This window comes from Copadichromis virginalis, linkage group LG2 (assembly GCF_057382275.1).
Source record: "Copadichromis virginalis isolate Kocher_CV1m ecotype Utaka linkage group LG2, C_Virginalis_male_GT1.1, whole genome shotgun sequence".
Lineage (NCBI taxonomy): Eukaryota > Metazoa > Chordata > Actinopteri > Cichliformes > Cichlidae > Copadichromis > Copadichromis virginalis.
The window spans coordinates 29851185-29870309 of record NC_140619.1 but is presented as its reverse complement, the minus strand read 5'-3'; the positions used below and the strand labels follow the sequence as shown (position 1 = coordinate 29870309).

At 38.2% G+C, this 19125-nt stretch overlaps 2 protein-coding genes across 2 annotated transcripts; both read left to right on the top strand.

The window, feature by feature from the left end:
* The first annotated feature begins 76 nt into the window (after positions 1-76).
* Positions 77-2525, top strand: LOC146717589 (uncharacterized). Its single transcript, XM_085478352.1, has 4 exons — positions 77-389; positions 504-761; positions 986-1108; positions 1298-2525. Exons 1-4 carry the CDS (start codon positions 149-151, stop codon positions 1534-1536), a joined length of 861 nt encoding a protein of 286 aa, XP_085334478.1. The 5' UTR covers positions 77-148; the 3' UTR covers positions 1537-2525.
* Positions 2526-5099: 2574 nt separating this feature from the next.
* LOC146717588 (uncharacterized) lies at positions 5100-14613 on the top strand. Its single transcript, XM_085467215.1, has 7 exons — positions 5100-5192; positions 5279-5641; positions 6771-7133; positions 7594-7880; positions 13539-13836; positions 13915-14040; positions 14260-14613. The coding sequence occupies exons 1-7, from the start codon at positions 5138-5140 to the stop codon at positions 14439-14441; spliced, it is 1674 nt and encodes a 557-aa protein (XP_085323341.1). The 5' UTR covers positions 5100-5137; the 3' UTR covers positions 14442-14613.
* Positions 14614-19125: the final 4512 nt, after the last annotated feature.

Below are 19125 nucleotides of genomic sequence, written 5' to 3'. Positions count from 1 at the left end.
CCTTCTGGTAGGGACTGAATACTCCAAAAGTTTACAGTTTTGCTTTTGTTTACTTTTTTTATTTGCAGGTTTGGAAACTTGCTGTGACATTAAACAGCATGGAGCTCAGTGTTATGGATCTTTAGGTGGAAATGTGGACATCCAACTGATGGACAATACCTCAAAGACATCAAAATACCAATTGATAAAAAATTCATTAAAAATACTAAATGTCAGAAATAATAAAGTTCTTCCTAATGCTGAAGGACAAAGATTTGTCTTTTCTCCCAGTAATGGAACATATAGGATTCCTAACATGAGCAGGAATGACAGTGGTAATTATACCCTTCAAACCTTTGATTCAGATGGAAGAGCATCAGGCGAGTGGACTTTACAGTTGTTTATTCAAGGTAATTCCTTTTAATAGAAATGTAATATTGCTTTAGTAAGCTTTAGAATTTTCTGCTTTTGCTGTTTTTCATTAAAGGCCAACTTAAAGACTCATCTGCATGTGTTTCTCTCAGCTCCTGTGTCCTCTGTCCTGCTGGTCTCTCAGTGTCTGTCCCAGGGAGAGAGGAGGGCGTCCTGCTCCTCTGAGGGAGGGGACAGTCTTCAGTACAGCTGGACTCTGAATGGATGCACACTGACAGATGCTGAGCTCCTTTCTGTAAATAATGAGACTAACATTATTACCCTGAAACAGCACGTCGCAGGACATCTGGTCTGCTCAGTCAGGAACAACGTCAGTAATGTCTCCAAAGAGGAGAGGATATCTACCTGTGGTGAGTGAGAACGTGATGAAAAAAGGTTGATAATTAGTTTTTGTTGATTATTTGTACTTTCATAAATCCTCAGACTGTTTGTGGTACATTCAATTAAAATGAGCAATCAGTAAAACAATGATATCACATCAGTAAATCAAGTGGTCAGCGGTAATGGTATATTAGTAAATTAGTAAAAACATGCATTTGTTTACTTGTTTGTTTTTTATGTCACTTTATTTCAGAAGCAGGTATTTTGCAAGTGATCGGTGGTGTTCTCTTAGCACTGCTAATTTTATTAGTTATTGGTATAGCAATCATCTTTGATCAGAGGAAAAAACAAAACTACAAACCTACAAAGGAAAAAGGTACAAAACCTCATTTTTACTTCACTCAGAAGTATCATATTTTTGCTAAGACTATGTTGATGCCGCTGTCATGTAAATTCAGAAATGGATAATAAAGGCATTGTGTTTGTGATTTTTAGTCAGAATCAGAAATGACAGTGAAAATCAGAAGTCAAACTAATGTTTTAATTTGATCTTACTACTCTGCAGACGAAGAGGATGACCAAGTGGAGCTCAGAGCAGCAGTGAATTTGCAGGCCGAGATTGAGCTGGAGTTCGATGTCGAGATTGAGAGTGAAGATGAAGATGAGGGTGAGGGCGAGGGTGAGGCAGAGGCAGAGAAAAAGGTGGAAGTGGAGTATGCCCAGGTCAAGTTTCCAAAGCAACCTCGACACACTCAACCAACAGGAGATAATTATTTATATGCAACAGTCCGTAAAATGAGGTGATTTAAATGGTCGGTGTCTTTATACAGACTGCACCACTGAAGGTCCACATGAGGAGGTGACATCAAGACACCTAAAGACACTTTTAATTATCAGGCAAATACACAAAGCTCAGCTGATTAAAACAGAGCATCAATGCATCCAGTTTTAGGTTCCTTCCGTGTTTAATTACAAGCAATATGTGCGTTGTCTGCATTTGCATTGTGTTAAAGCTCTGATAGAATTAAGGTCATGATTGTAGTCATCCTTTAAATGAAAATGATTAAAGTAAAAAGTGTGGTGAACATTTCTATGAATTTCTGTGCAGCAAAAACTTGAAACAGTGATAAAGCATCAATGTAAATAAGGCCCAGCAAAGGCTCTTTAGACTGCTGGCAAACTTCTATAGATATGCAACAGAAAGCATCATCTATTGTAGTATGACAGTATGGCATGGCAGCTGCACGGCACAGGACAGAAATGACATGGCCAGGGTAGTGAGAACAGCACAGGGCACTGTGGGAAATCTTCTCCCAGATCGGGACTCTGTGTATGCTTGCTGTGTCCAGAAGAAAACCAGCTGCTTTGGTGCAAATCCCACACACTTGAGTAAATGACTGTTTGTCCGTCTGCCTTCTTGAAGGTGGTTTAGGACTAAGCAAGAAGCATTAGACTGAAGCACACTTTTTCCCCTAGAACAATGAACTCTATCACCCCCTGTGCACACACACACACACACACACACACACACACACACACACACACACACACACACACACACACACAGGACAACTGCACTTTGGAACATGTAACTACAATGCTACCGTATTTTCCTGTTCTGTATATTTATATATTATGTATCTTTCTGTGCTTTGTATACTAGTTGGTATTAAGCTGACCACATGCAATTCCGTTATGTGACTGCGTAATAAAGGAAACAACAAAGGATCTTTGACTCATTTAAATCTTTGAATCAGCCATTCAAAACAATGGACGATGCACAACAGAGCTGTAGGTGAAAGTTCAGGCAGGGTGGAGAGGGTGAAGATGAGTGTCAGGGTGATTTCTGAAAGAAGGATATTGGAGCTAGAATGAAAGGGACAGTTTCCAAGATGGTAGTAAGACCTCCTATGATGGATGGAGTGCTGATTTGGAGACAGAAACAAGAGACAAAGCTGGAGGTGGCAGAGTTGACAATATCAAGATTTACAGTTGAGTGTCCAGCATGCACAAGATTATAAGTAATTATATCAGTGGGGCAAGAAAAGTAGATTTAGAATGTAAAAAAGTAAACTGTGAATTTGTTTTAAGAATAAAGTGCTAACAAAAATGTTATCTGTGATGTGTGATGTACTTCTTGATCTGGTCCCTGAACATACCTGCAAAGGATGCAGCGTTTCCAGCTCAGAGTAACTCTTTATTACAAACTATGAACAATGCTTCTGATGTTGTCCACTCAACTCAACTGATGTAGGGCACCAGCTCCTTACTGTTAGCTTATCTTCTCTGCCACACACACCCTGGTCACAGCATACTCCTGTGTACTGTGAGACCAGGACGTTGCAAGTGTTGATCTTAAGCTTTAATCCACTATAAATAAATTCATGTAAATAAATTGTTGTGGGAACTTATGAAGATGTGTTTTCACTCAAGGAGTCAAGTTTGTAAAAGATTGATCTCCTAGCTGCAGGTAAATGTTTGGTCTCCCAAAGAGAAAATCTGACCGGCTCTAGTGATGTTTTCATTATTATTATTTTGGATCTGCTTGAATAAAATACTGCTTATAATGTGTTACCAAAATGAACATTATAAGTTCAAAAATATTGGCTGGTTCCATTTTATAAGCTATAGCTGTGAGTATGTGGAAACTAGTGTGTTTATTATCAACTGGTAAGGATTATTTCACAAATGGTAAATGGTAAATGGCCTGTATTTATATAGCGCTTTACTAGTCCCTAAGGACCCCAAAGCGCTTTACATATCCAGTCATCCACCCATTCACACACACATTCACACACTGGTGATGGCAAGCTACATTGTAGCCACAGCCACCCTGGGGCGCACTGACAGAGGCGAGGCTGCCGGACACTGGCGCCACCGGGCCCTCTGACCACCACCAGTAGGCAACGGGTGAAGTGTCTTGCCCAAGGACACAACGACCGAGACTGTCCAAGCCGGGGCTCGAACCGGCAACCTTCCGATTACAAGGCGAACTCCCAACTCTTGAGCCACAATCGCCCACAAAATCAAAATATGTTTACTTGACAAGGATAACAAGTTGAAATCGCAGAAGGGAATATGCAGTTTTGATTCATCTGTGATTATAATGTCACATTACAAACTTCATCATTCATTAATGCATATATATATATATATATATATATATATATATATATATATGTGTGTGTGTGTGTGTGTGTGTGTGTGCGTTTGTATGTTCTGTTTACATCTCCTCCAAAACGTAAACCCTAATTTCTATGCTTAATATATTTTGGCCTGATTATTTGTAAAAAACTGGTATTTTTGCCAGATTGTCCCAGGGTAAAAACTGATGAGATACCCAGCTGTACACAAGTATGTTGCCTGACATGTGCATAGACATAGTTGTATAATTGTAACTTTTATTACCGCTTTCAGAATAGAAGATCCCATCCTTGCTCTGTAATACGGGAAGTACCCATGTAGGTTGTTTTTTTTCTCACGAATGAGTTTTTCTCAGTTCCAGTTAAGTGGTTGCATGTGTATTACTGCCTTAGCTTGGTCATCCATTCAAATGTAAGTAAGTTATATGCATCCTTCTTTTGTTGACGTTCACCATCACGTTTTATGTTTACTGTGTGTAACTGTACAGAGTCTGGAGTATTTAATTACACTACATTCATACAGACTGTCTGACATTTAACTCAATGTTTTGTGTTATTACATGCCTATTCTATTCTATTAGCACATTTCAAGTGATGTAAAGCTTAAAATATACATTTTAATTTCCTTTTATCAAAATAATATTTTTACAGTGTGCTTTGATGGATATCTGTGTTTTAATATTATCTGGACAGCATTGCTTCACAGATTCATGTTGGGGCAAAGATTTGCATCCTTTTAACAAGCTGCTTTTTACCTGGTTGTCTACATTTTATTCTTTATATATTGTTTATGTAACACTGATGAAGCGCTAATGAATTAATACAGGCTAGGTATTGAGTGAAATATTATTGTCCCATCCTTTCTGAATAAAAATGTCTCTTCAGCACACCCATGAAGCTTACTAAGCAGTATAGCTCTCCTCACAAGAACTTTTGTAATACTTATGAATGAACTTGTGATTTTAGCTTTTGTGTGTCGTTTTCAAAAGTATACATTATGTGAAGACCAATTCAGTGTTGTTTAAACTTAGTTATTGAAATAGTGGAGGAAAATGATTTGTTCACATGTGGTACATATTTCTTTCGGTTTGCTACAGCAGCCTGTATCATTATTCTGTGTGCTGGCAAGTAGAAGTGATAGTTTCTTTTCTGTTTTAGTGAAAACATCATGTGTTGTCACCGATTTACTTTTTCCTGTCAGTTTGGGTTTAGGTTTGTTGCAGATTTATATCTGGATTTGTTCATAATTTTCCAGTCAATAAATGAAGAGCATGGAGCAGTTTCTTATCATTGTTCTATTAGCAGGAGGAACACTCGGTAAGGTTTTCCTCATAAAGATGACAAACATATACATTTTTAGGATTAATAATTTAAACTTGTGTTTTTTCATGCTTTTTTTCCAGCTCTCGTTGCAGTTGATGAGACTACTTGTGACCTCAGGATGAACACAGGTCCATGCTCTCCTATTCTTGAAGGAACTGTGTATATCCAAGTGATGACTAATGCTAGTGGCCGTGAAATGAAGTGTTTGAAAGTGCTTCCCAGTGTGAACATAACTATGTTCAATCTGAAGAAAGAAAAAATAATGATAGACAAGGAATTTAACAACAGACTACAGTTTATAATCAAGAACGGGACACTCAAGATCACAAACATGAGGAGGAATGATTCAGGTCAATACAGCATTGAGGTCTTTAATTCAGATGGCGTTCAAGAGAAAAATATTCATTTCACCCTGGATGTTAAAGACAATGGAAAAGTTGAAGGCAAGTTATATATTTTGAAGTTATTATAAAGTTAATCAGAAATATAAGCATCTGTCACAACGGGACTGAAGGGACTCAAGCGCAGGCTCTGGGTCGTGAAAAATAAAGAGTGTTTATTTACAGAAACACCAGTTGAGCTATTTACAAAGTGAGGGAAAAGACAGATTCCGGGAATCCACACGAACAGGGAAAGACACTTGCACCAACACACGCTCCTAGGTCCACGCTCCTAGGTCCACACTCCATTCACGCTCCACGCCACATGCTCCTCTTCACTCTCCACCAATCCACAAGAAACACAAAGCTGGCTCCAATTCTCACACACTCAGTCACGCAGGTAACACGTGGACAGGTCCAGGGAAATCTATTCACAAAGATACGAGAAGATTACTACGGGAAGATCGCTAGAGATACGAGAATAAACAAGGCCGGGGTTAACACTGACAAGAGTTGGCAACGGTCCAGTGACGAGAAACACAGAGCTGACATCTTATATAGTTACTGGAACATTGTCGAGTGATGAGCCACAGGTGTGAGATTACGAACAGGTGCGTGGGCCAAGGGAGGGAGCCCACAGGTGAGCTCTCCCCAGGCAGTAGGAGGAAGGAGGGACAGTGAGGGAGGGAGAGAGAGAGCAGGAGCAAAAAATCTAAACAAAAACATGTGTAGTCACACTGAACCGACCGGTTAGAAACAGGGACCCTGACAGCATCATGCTGCAGTAAAACTGCAAAACAGTACCCACTTGTGCAACAAATGATAGAAGATCTACTGAAAAAACTACAAAGACAGATGCAAATGTTTCATGCTGCTTGATGTTTCCAAATTCTTGAAGAGAATGAATGGAAAATTTTGCAATATAGTATTTGTCTATCTATTGGTATTTCCAGTTATTTTCACCACACATGGGCTGGTATCCATTTTCATAATGTAATCTTTAACTTTAAACTGTAAAGGGACACTGAATTTTTAAACATGGTCACTGATTAGTGTTAGCTGCACTAAATTAGTACTTTAGGCAGTGAAGAAGAAGTATTATAGTAGAAAATTTGCCAGGAATGAAGCCAATCATTTCCATTTGAAGTGTGAATAATTTAAGCTCATGTTCTTTTGAATGCCTTTTTTCCAGCTCACGTTTCAGTTGATGAGACTACTTGTGACCTCAGGACGAACACATGCCCATGCTCTCCTATTCTTGAAGGAACTGTGTATATCCAAGTGATGACTGATGCTAGTGGCAGTGAAATGAAGTGTTTGAAGGTGCTTCCCAAGGGAAACATAACTGTGTTCAATATAAAGAAAGAAAAAATAACAACAGACAAGGAATTTAACAACAGACTACAGTTTATAATCAAGAACGGGACACTCAAGATCACAAACCTGAAGAGGAATGATTCAGGTCAATACAGCATTGAGGTCTTTAATTCAAATGGAGTTCAAGAGAAAAATATTCATTTCACCCTGGATGTTGAGGACAATGGCAACGTTGAAGGCAAGTTATATATTTTGAAGTTATTATAAAGTTAATCAGAAATATAAGCATCATGTTGCACTAAAACTGCAAAACCGTACAAATCACTTGTCCAACAAATGATAGAAGATCTGAGGAAAAAAACTACAAAGACAGATGCAAATGTTTCATGCTGCTCAATGTTTTCAAATTCTTGAAGAGAATGAATGAAAAATTTTGTGATATAGTATTTGTCTTTCTATTGGTATTTCCAGTTATTTTCACCACACATGGTATCCATACTCATAATTTAATCTTTAACTTTAAAGGGACATTGGACTGTTAAACGTGGTCATTGATTAGTGTTAGCTGCACTAAATTAGTACTTTAAGCAGTGAAGAAGAAGTATTATAGTAGAAAATTTGCCAGGAACGGAGCCAATCATTTCCATTTGAAGTGTGAATAACTTAAGCTCACGTTCATTTGAATGCGTCTTCTCCAGCTCTCATTCCAGGCGATGAGACTACATGTGACCTCAGGACGAACACATGTCCATGCTCTCCTATTCTTGAAGGAACTGTGTATATCCAAGTGATGACTGATGCTAGTGGCCGTGAAATGAAGTGTTTGAAGGTGCTTCCGAGGGGGAACATAACTGTGTTCAATCTGAAGAAAGAAAAAATAACGACAGACAAGGAATTTAGCAACAGACTCACGTTTATAATCAAGAACGGGACACTCAAGATCACAAACGTGAAGAGGAATGATTCAGGTCGATACAGCATTGAGGTCTTTAATTCAAATGGAGTCCAAGAGAAAAACATTCATTTCACGCTGGATGTTAAAGACAATGGAAAAGTTGAAGGCAAGTTATGCAACTTACTCTTTATTGTATATTTATGAAATTGTTATAAAGTTAAACAGAACTATATAAGTATCATACGTTTTCAGTGTGTCTTTTTGATTGGTGTCTGACACTACCAGCTATGGTGGTGTGCTGAGGTTTAATCTACAGGGTGGGCCATTTATATGGATACACTGTAATAAAATGGGAATGGTTGGTGATATTAAAGTCCTGTTGTGGCACATTAGTATATGTGAGGGGGCAAACTCCTCAAGATGGGTAGTGACCATGGGGGCCATTTAGAAGTCGGCCATCTTGGATACAACTTTTGTTTTTTCAATAGGAAGAGGGCCATGTGACACATCAAACTTATTGGTAATGTCACAAGAAAAACAATGGTGTGCTTGGTTTCAACGTAACTTTATTCTTTCATGAGTTATTTACAAGTTTCTGACCACTCCTAAAATGTGTTCAATGTGCTGCCCATTGTGTTGGATTGTCAATGCAACCCTCTTCTCTCAGTCTTCACACACTGATAGCAACACTGCAGGAGAAATGCCAGCACAGGCATCCAGTATCCGTAGTTTCAGGTGCTGCACATCTCGTATCTTCACACCATAGACAATTGCCTTCAGATGACCCCAAAGATAAAAGTCTAAGGGGGTCAGATCAGGAGACCTCGGGGCCCATTCAACTGGCCCACGATGACCAATCCACTTTCCAGGAAACTGTTCATCTAGGAATGCTCGGACCTGGCACCCATAATGTGGTGGTGCACCATCTTGCTGGAAAAACTCAGGGAACGTGCCAGCTTCAGTGCATAAAGAGGGAAACACATCATCATGTAGCAATTTCAAATATCCAGTGGCCTTGAGGTTTTCATTGATGAAGAATGGACCCACTATGGACAAACCATCACTTTTGTTGTTCCAACAGTCTTGGAGGGATCCGTCCAATGTGGGTTAGTGTCAGACCAATAGCGGTGGTTTTGTTTGTTAACTTCACCATTCACATAAAAGTTTGCCTCATCACTGAACAAAATTTTCTGCGTGAACTGAGGGTCCTGTTCCAATTTTTGTTTTGCCCATTCTGCAAATTCTGTGCGCCGATCTGGGTCATCCTCGTTGACGCGCTGCAGTAGCTGGAGTTTGTAAGGGTGCCATTTGTGAGTAGCTAAAATCTGCCGAAGGGATGTTCGACTAATGCCACTCTCCAGTGACATGCAGCGAGTGCTACGCTGTGGGCTCTTGCTGAATGAAGCTAGGACAGCCACTGATGTTTCTTCATTAGTGACAGTTTTCTTGCGTCCACATTTTGGCAAATCCAACACTGAACAAGTTTCACGAAACTTAGCAAGCAGTTTGCTGACTGTAGTATGGGAGATGGGTGGTCTCGTAGGGTGTCTTGCATTGAAATCTGCTGCAATGACCCGGTTACTGCGTTCACCAGATATCAACACAATTTCGATCCGCTCCTCACGTGTTAACCTCTTTGACATGTCAATGGCTGTGAACAAAGAGAAACATGAAAGAATAAAGTTACGTTGAAACCAAGCACACCATTGTTTTTCTTGTGACATTACCAATAAGTTTGATGTGTCACATGGCCCTATTCCTATTGAAAAAACAAAAGTTGTATCCAAGATGGCCGACTTCTAAATGGCCCCCATGGTCACCACCCATCTTGAGGAGTTTGCCCCCTCACATATACTAATGTGCCACAGATAGGACTTTAATATCACCAACCATTCCCATGTTATTACAGTGTATCCATATAAATGGCACACCGTGTATATAAGAACAATAAACTTTATTTACATGGCACATTTATTAACATTTATTAAGGTTATTCACAGAAAGGGTTGGAAAGAATAACAGATAAGCACAATAATAAATCAGAAACCATAAAAAAGCAAAGCTCAGTGAAGAAACCAACTTGGAGTGTATCAATCTGGATTTCCTGACAGCTGAAATGGTTAATCAAGTATTGAGCCACAATGTTAACTGTGCAATGGTAGCTGAAAAAGTGCCAGATGCATTATTTTTTGCACTTGTAACCTGATGCTTCAGCCTTATAAAAAAGTGTCTGTTTCATATTGTGTTACAAACTCAGTGACATCATTTTTGATGGGCACCTTTGTAATTCCAAAAAATGTAGGTAATGCTTTATAGTAAATCGGTTAATAAATAGTAAATTCATAGATAAGTAATATATTAAAAGAGCTTGCATTTGCACAGTCACCTTCCTTTGGGAAAACAACTGAACAACCTCTATTAAACCATTAAAATGTAGTTCACAGATGAAATGTAAAAACTTGTTCTGACTTGTAGAAAAACACTGGGAACCTGCTACATTTAAAATGGCTTAAAAAAGTACTAGCTTTGAAATGTACTCAAAGTAAGAAAGTAACACCAACTCCTTGAAGAACATTCAAAACTTTAACTTGTGAAGCTAGAACTAAACAAACAAAAAACCTAAAACACAGGGAATACATCAAAACAGCTTGGAATAACCAAGGAAACACAAAGACACAAGGAAGGATAAGCAAACGCACTGAAAACGGATGTAATATATACATGAGGGTGATTAGGGAAGAAGAAACACATGGGAAGCAAAACCAAATGCACTGATCTCGGGACGAACAACTGTCAAAATGAAACAGGAAGTACACAAACACGTGACACAGAAACCTGGAGAAGAGCGGGGGAAGAAACAAGGAGACAGATAAGACCACAGGCTCACACAAGCGACACAGGAGTGTGACAAAGACACAAGAGGAGCCTCACTAAACAAGAACACAAGACTAAAGCTGTATAAACTTGAACTTAAATCATCATTATAATACAAAGACCTAATAAATCTGATTTAAAAACATGAGGACTTGCATGTAAACTTCTAATTTCCAGTTGATCAAATACACTTAGAGATTTTTTAGACTTAGAGCTTTTTATTGTCATTGTGCAGTTTCTTGCACAGCGAAATTGGGTAAATACCACTGAGCAGTCCTTGACTTTATATCTAACATCTCTTCTTCCTCTGCCACTTGAACCCTTGACTGTGGCACACAGTTTTTCCTCTTTGATCTCTTTTTATGCGACATCCCCTGGTGATTAACACACAAACAGGATTGTATTCCATGCGTTACTGCTTAGGCACAAATCGGTTTGATGTTTGAACGCATGTACTGATGAGAAATAATAACTCCTCTCAAATATGTTAAACCAATAATAAAAAGCCTGTGTTGAAAATGTAAGGAGTAGAACAAAATTTTTTAAAAACTATTCAAGTAAAGCACAGATACCTGAGAATTCTACTTTAGTACAATAACAAAGTACAAATACTTTCCAACTCTGTATAGTATCAAATAGGGCTGCTCAATTAATCGAATTTTAATCACGATTACGATCTGGAATTTCAACGATCATTAAAAATGACTGAGCCGATTATTGGCCCCTCCCTCATTTATTCGCGACACCTTAAAGGCCGGTCCGTGAAAATATTGTCGGGCATAAACCGTCCGTGGCGCAAAAAAGGTTGGAGACCGCTGATTAAGAGGACCCGAGGGAAGCTCGGAAAGCTAAGCAGAAGTTATTTGGAGAGGAGAGTGACTGCCGTTGGTTGAAAAGATAGGTAAAAAAAACTTCAGTGGTGTTGCACACTATTTTATATTATTTTTTAAAGTCATTGTTAACCCTTTAGATCCGGTCAGAGCAGCACGCTCCGTTTTGCATAACTATTTTTAAATCCCTGTAGAACCTGAACCGTGTAAGCTAGCGCAATAATTTGTTTTGCATATGAAACCGGAGGAGTTGTACTTACATCTGATGCCATCAGCTTGTCCTCGGTCACGGTTTCCTTCCACATATAGCTTTGCAAAAATTGCATAAAAAGCGCTTGCAGGAACAAAAACATAATATTCCAGAAACACGCTTTGCCGATCCATCAGCTGTTCGTAACACTTCCCAAGACTTTGTGGACTGGTGCCAGCTGAACTACCTCCAGATCAACGCCAGTAAAACCAAGGAACTGGTGGTAGACTTCCGCAGGCACAAGCATTCTCCACTGCAACCACTGAACATCCAAGGTATGGACATTGAGGCTGTGGACAGCTACAGGTACCTTGGTGTTCATCTGAACAATAGACTGGACTGGACTCATAACTCAGACGCCCTCTACAGGAAAGGGCAGAGCAGGCTGTACCTGCTGCGGAGACTCAGGTCGTTTGGAGTGGAGGGCCCACTCCTGAAGAAATTCTATGACTCTGTTGTGGCTTCTGCTATCTTTTATGGTGTGGTCTGCTGGGGCGGCAGCATCTCTGCTGGGGACAGGAAGAGACTGAACAGGGTGATCCGAAGGGCCAGCTCTGTTCTAGGATGCCCTCTGGACCCAGTGGAGGTGGTGAGTGACAGGAGAACGGCGGCTAAGCTGTCATCCCTGATGGACAACATCTCCCACCCCATGCAGCAGACTGTGACAGCACTGAGCAGCTCCTTCAGTGGGAGACTGCGGCACCCACGGTGTGGGACGGAGAGATTTCGCAGGTCTTTCCTCCCCACTGCTGTCAGACTCCATAATAAAGACTTTAACTGATCAAGCACACACATCCATACATATGCAATAATACTAAGTGCAATAATCCTTTCTGTCATCGTTGTATTTTTACTCAGTTGTATATAGTATTTGTATTTGTATTCTATTTTTATCTTATTGTATATTTATTTTATTTTATTCTACTGTATATAGTATTTTATTTTATTCTATTCTGTACAGTTGTGTACTGTATTTATTCTTATTGTATTCTAATTTTTGCCTCATAACTTTTGCACTGTCCACTTCCTGCTGTGACAAAACAAATTTCCCACGTGTGGGACTAATAAAGGTTGATGCACATGCTGTTTTCTTTGCAAATTTGCATCATAGGATTGTTTTTTGTTTTTCCTGCAGTATATAAAAACTGTATCTCCAAAATAAAACTATGAAGACACTCAAAATAAATTTCCTGTTGTTGTAAACTATTTTTTGCAACTTTATTGTATTTAAAGTTTTGAGGGATAAGCCTCTTAAATTTCTCCAAGTAGAAATATATGTAAACAAAACAAAAGCGATTTTCAATTTTTTTTGTAGTTTATTGCACTTTTTTGCAATTTATGTAATTACTATGGACTTAATGCATACATATTATTAAAATATGGGCTATAACAGTTGTATTGATGTATAGCAACTTGAAATGCTCCCACAAATGGCACTACAGCATGTAAAAAAAATAATATAAGCTCTGGTGGACTTGGTTCTATAGTAGGTCTTAAAGGGTTAAATAAATATCGTCAAATAATCGTGATCTCAATTTCAGTGAAAATAATCGTGATTATCATTTTTGCCATAATCGAGCAGCCCTAGTATCAAACAGGAGTGACAGTGATAATTATACTCTTCAAGCCTTTGATTCAGATGGAAGAAAATCAGACGAGCGTATTTTACAGTTGTTTATTCAAGGTATTTTTTCTGTTCTGTTGGCAAACTAAATAATATATCACAAAATATCAAATACATGTATTTTGTTCTTTCCTTGTTTCTTTTTAGAGACTATAGAAAAAGACAGAGATTCTGATTTAAAATCTAAACTCATCTGTGTGTTTCTCTCAGCTCCTGTGTCCTCTGTCCTGCTGGTTTCTGAGTGTCTGTCCCAGGGAGAGAGGAGGGTGTCCTGCTCCTCTGAGGGAGGGGACAGTCCTCAGTACAGCTGGACTCTGGATGGACGCACACTGACAGATGCTGAGCTCCTTTCTGGAAATAATAAGACAAACATCATCACTCTGAAACAGCACGTCTCAGGACATCTGGTCTGCTCAGTCAGGAACAATGTCAGTAATGCCTTCAAAGAAGAGAGGATATCTACCTGTGGTGAGTGAGAACAATACTGATAAAAGCTGATTCTTAGTGTAATTTTTTTTTAAAAGTTATCTCTTTATCTGCTCATAGGCTTTGTTTTCATCAGCTGCTCATTATTTAATGGGACACAGATGTCAGGGTGGGTGCATAAGTCCAGTAATACCCTTTGTCCCGAACCAACAGGAGACCCTTCCACGGCCACACAAACTGCAGTGGGTAAGGAGAATAACATAGTGTCAAATAATCCGCTTTGATTAAACTGCCATCAATAATGACCCAAGGTATTATTAAAGAGGGAAGATTAACTCTGATGAAGGGGATTAATTCATGGTTTTTTTCCCTTTGTCTTATAAAGTATGGTATATAAGCAAAATTCTACAATGACTCTTCTTTCACCGCTCTAACTTGTCATAAATATTTTGTTTTTCTGCACAGGTGCTTCCTGGTTCGTGTTTGGTTTGAAAGCCGCTGTGGTAATTATATCATTAAGTGGAATTTCGCTCTATTTCGCTTGGAAGAAAAAAACAATATTGGAGGGCCCTGCTGTCCCACAAAGGATGGAATATCCAGATAACTCTGTTTTGATGATTGCATTGAGTTCTCACTCCAACACATAGTGTCACTTTTCACCTGTTGTACATTTCTCATGTGTCCTCATAGGCTTGTAAATAAGCATTAGTGGGGGTTTTTTCATTCCACATTTTATTGACAGCTTAGTATATTTTTAGTATATGTCAATATGTTTTTTGTGTTTTTATTATTCAAGAACAGCAATCCAGCAAAATATAATCGAAGTGGAAAATCAGAGAAAGATCTTTGTCTCCTTCTTTCATGTATTATTTATTTTGCAATTGCATTTCATCTGTCTACTTGAAATATATTCCAAAAAGACATTAAGCACATATGTTAGTATTTTTTTATCATGGTGGCTGTGTGGGTGCCAGAGGTTGGACACAAGACTTAGGCTACGTTCACACTGCAGGCGAAAGCGCATTAAATCCGACTTTCTTGACCCTATGCGACCCATATACGATCATGGTATGACAGTGTGGACAGCACAAATCCGATATTTTCAAATCCCACCTATGTCACTTTCGTATGTGGTACTGAGTCCGATACATATCTGATGTTTTAGAAAGCGACTGCTGTTTGGATGGTCATGTTCATGGTCATGATCATTCAATCCATCTTTTACGTCACTTACACAAGACAGACACCAATTATCAGCAAAGACAAACGAGAAAGCATGGCGGCGGAAACTGGAGACGGAGGGAGTCAATGGACAGAAACTGAGGTTTTGGACTTGATTACCATAGGGAGACAATTCTTTTCCGGGCTGTGTTCGAGTGCATTGCCAAAGAAATGGCTGAACGAGGGAAAAGGCGAACGTGGCTACAGTGTCAGAGGAAAGTGAAGAGCCTTTGCTTTCTAAATGGTATTCTTTTTAGGATTGGGAAACATCCGACTGGGTTATGGGATTGGTGTAATGCTATGGAGATGGTTGAACATGTGTTTATTAATTGCAGGAAGTATGTAAGTCAAAGGAGAGTGCTGAGGTTTGAGATGAATGGTGGAATGGAACATTTTTTGTTTTTTGTGTTTTTTGTTTTTTTTAAGAAGAGGCTCCAATGATTTTTAAGTGAAGTGAGAGTAAAAGCCAGGAGATGGCAGTAGTGCAACATCTTTGGATGCAAGCTGCCGTTAAAACCGACAGAAGAAGAAGAAGAAGAAGAAGAAGAAGGAAAATTAAACAGGGACTAACAGACACACACACATTTGTGGGGATAAACAGAATGAATATTAAAAGTACACACTAGAAAAATACTAAACTATAAAGAAGTAACACTTAAGTCATAAATTAACAGAAAGAATCATTAGTCCAAAACCAACTTTAAACACTGGGTAAGAGACACAAGGACCATTACAGTTTTTGTTGTTTTTTAAATTAAATTAAATAATTGATGGATAATTGCTTAATTTAAATCAATAATAATAATAATAATAATAATAATAATAATAATAATAATAATAATAACAACAACAACAATAATTATTATTCTACATAAAAGTGTTTCCCATCAGTGTTAAATTGATTAATATTTTTGGTGCATACAGGCTGAGCTAATTTTAAATACTTTATTATGTGTTTAATGTGAAGCTTCATATTTTGTGTTTGTAGTGGCAGTTGTTTATTAGCTCAGAAACACAGGCCTACATCTTGATTTTTCAAAAAAAAAAAAAAAAAAAAAAAGAAGCCTGTTTACTTCCTGATGCTACCTGTATTTCCATATGAAGTGCAGGTCAGAACTGATCTCAGAACAGGGAAAGCAGAGCCACTGGAAGCTTGTGTGGCAAGTTTCTACCAGATCTACCATCAGTTTACAGACCAAAAGTTTATCTACAAAGTACATGCGCAAATGACCAGGAACACGTTACTGACCTCTCAGTTTGCCCAGCTCCAGTTATCATTCACAGTAACCAGATTGCGCTACACTTTGCTATGAGATGAAATAAGCACAGCTTTGACAGATGACTGTAGCCACAAGGTGGCAGTAATGTCAAGGATAGATGCACTTATTAACTGACGGGCGAGGAGCAGTGCTTTCTGATATCAAAGTAGCTTTAAATTGCTTTGCTTTTCGTGACAGAATACTACTGATAAAATATGAATTTATTAATTATCTGCTAACAAAAATATTGTTTGTGGTTATTTTTGGCCTGTTTCTATCAATATTTCAAGCAGTAATGATGTGAAATCTTTGACAGCATTTTATTTCCTGTTCAGTTAACTGTCTTTGTACTGTGTCATCAGCTTATCCTGTTAAGCTTTGCTGACATTTCAACTGTGGGCTGTTTCATTGAACAAAAACCTATCATCAGTATGCAGAGGTGTGAGGTCTCCCTCTACTGGTTTACCAAGGGGTTACTGTTGTTTATACATAATGTCTGTACTCAGTAAAACTCTTTGTTAATAACGTGCCAGTAGTTGAAATAAATGATACCTATAGAAGAAAAGCTATGTAAGACTGAAATTCAAAGCATAATATGTCTTCAAACCATAGACAACCAGTGTTGGGTGAAGGAATTGAGCCAGAAGAGAGCGAGTGAGTTGAGCTCTGCAACAGAAAAGTTACAAAGCAAAGGCATGGGTGTTAGACAAGTGTGAAATAACACCACAGTGTGAATGTATGTATTTGATCACTTTGCATGTATATTTCTCCTTTCTGCTAAGAAGGTGTGAAGAGTTTCCTTTGCCATTTCATAAGGTTGTGAATTATAAACATTAAATCAGCAATTTCACAAACTAAAAATCTCAAAAACATTATTTTAAATTTTTTAAATTTTTCAGGAAACTCAACATTAATCACTATCAATAGAATTTATGACATGACTACAAAATCAAGAGTTGTTCTTTTTGTTGTCAGGACACATGAAAACGTATTTTTACTATTAAGCCAAAGTGCTACAAGATCGAGTTGTAGTTGTAGCTGAAGATGTTCATTCTCTCAGGGGGGGAACTGACTGGATCCTCTGACATTTTGATATACAGCTGTGAGATTGCGCAAATCAGTGTGTTTACTGTCGTACTACTTAAGTTGTTGCATGTTCTTTCTCAAAAGTATATGTGAAGATCGTTCTAAACTACAGATAGAGTGTGAAAGTATACTATGGTGAAGGGTCAGAATATAAGCAAGAAGAAACATACAGAGGCTCTTCGTGGTAAAAGCTGCATCTGAGCTTGTCGTGTGTGTAGTGACCCTTACTGTTGTGGTTACAATGACAATCTTTTCTTTTATGTTAAAACCTAACATCTAACCTCAGCACACTGAGCAGTACAACAATCATTAATGTCTGTAAATGTGTTTTGAGCAATTAAGCTCAGATGTATCAAATAAAGTATTTATAGCTTAATTATACATTATAATGCCTGTCATGTCTGTGTTAAACTGGCATCAATTTGTTTGTAAACTTCTTTTTTGGGGTTATATCTATTTAAAAGAAAATATTACAGTCTCAGTGAAACTGGATTATTAGTTGGAGTATAAAATGACACGACTGGTTTTGGGAGTTTAAGTGTCACTAAATTGATACACAACTTCTCTCTCTACAGTTCTATTGTAGTTACATCCTGCCTCGTGTGAGTTTATGCATTCTTATCTGAATCTGATCAGTAACACCAAGCAATGGAAACCAATGAAAACTGAGTACAGTTTATTTGAAGCCGATCACTTACAGGAAACATGGTCATTCTAAACTGGGCCTATTTGCATCTTGGTAAAATAAAGGAGCTTATCTGAAAGTTGCCTGCTGAGTCCACAGAGGCTGAATAGTAAAGAAGAAGCATAGAAGCTATGTTTGGAGTGTAGGTGATGCTATAGGAGACTCTTAAGGTGAGCTGTGTTTACTTATTTATAACCTGCAGTCAGTGTGACAGAACAGTTACTGAATACATTTCGATATCCTGTGTTTTATACATCAGAATCAGAATCAGAATCAGAAAGGGTTTTATTGCCAAATGTTGAGCGGGTTTACAACATTAGGAAATTGCTGCGGTGCTTCAGTGCAAACATACTGTTATAAATACTGTTATAAATTAAGCTTAAATAGACATGAAAATAAAAATGAGAATAAGAATTAAAAGTGCTAAGTAGATAGATAGATATATACATGAGTGCAGGTGGTGATCAGTGCCAAAAACATAAACACAAAGCTGAGAACAAAAGTTGAAAACCAACTCAAAGCTACTTTAAAGTAGCTTTGAGTTGGTGTAGAAGGACACTTCTACACTATTTGTGAATTGTTGCCTGTGCTTTCTAGGAAGAAAACTCAAGACGGCCGTAAACAAGAGATATTGTATGATAATCACCCTTTAAAAGTTTCGCTTTAGTGACACAGTGTTGTCTAGACTCAGTTTTGCAAGTACAATTAAAACAGGAAGAGGAAAATGAGAAGAAGTAAGACAGTTTAGCTTATTTTATTCTTTTTACAAAAATACTGTGTCTACATCATCACCCATTTACTGTTTCAGTGTGAACTAAAGGTCCCACCAGATTTATAACCAGATTTGCTCATAATTCAATTCAATTCAATTCAATTTTATTTATATAGCGCCAAATCACAACATAAGTCGCCTCAAGGCGCTTCATAGATACAGAGAAAAACCCAACAATCATATGACCCCCTATGAGCAAGCACTTTGGCAACAGTGGGAAGGAAAAACTCCCTTTTAACAGGAAGAAACCTCCTGTTAATGTCATTTCATTTTTAAAGTGCATTTTTTTTAATTTACTTTTCAAGATT

Bases quoted from the DNA above. Each gene is read 5' to 3' on its own strand.
- LOC146717588 (XM_085467215.1), top strand. From the start codon at position 5,138: ATGAAGAGCATGGAGCAGTTTCTTATCATTGTTCTATTAGCAGGAGGA. The intron at 5,193-5,278 runs GTAAGGTTTTCC...CTTTTTTTCCAG, and splicing joins ATTAGCAGGAGGAACACTCG to CTCTCGTTGCAGTTGATGAG. The intron at 7,881-13,538 runs GTCTTTAATTCA...AAAGACAGAGAT, and splicing joins CAGGTCGATACAGCATTGAG to TCTGATTTAAAATCTAAACT.
- LOC146717589 (XM_085478352.1), top strand. From the start codon at position 149: ATGGACAATACCTCAAAGACATCAAAATACCAATTGATAAAAAATTCA. The intron at 762-985 runs GTGAGTGAGAAC...ACTTTATTTCAG, and splicing joins GGAGAGGATATCTACCTGTG to AAGCAGGTATTTTGCAAGTG. The intron at 1,109-1,297 runs GTACAAAACCTC...ACTACTCTGCAG, and splicing joins CAAACCTACAAAGGAAAAAG to ACGAAGAGGATGACCAAGTG.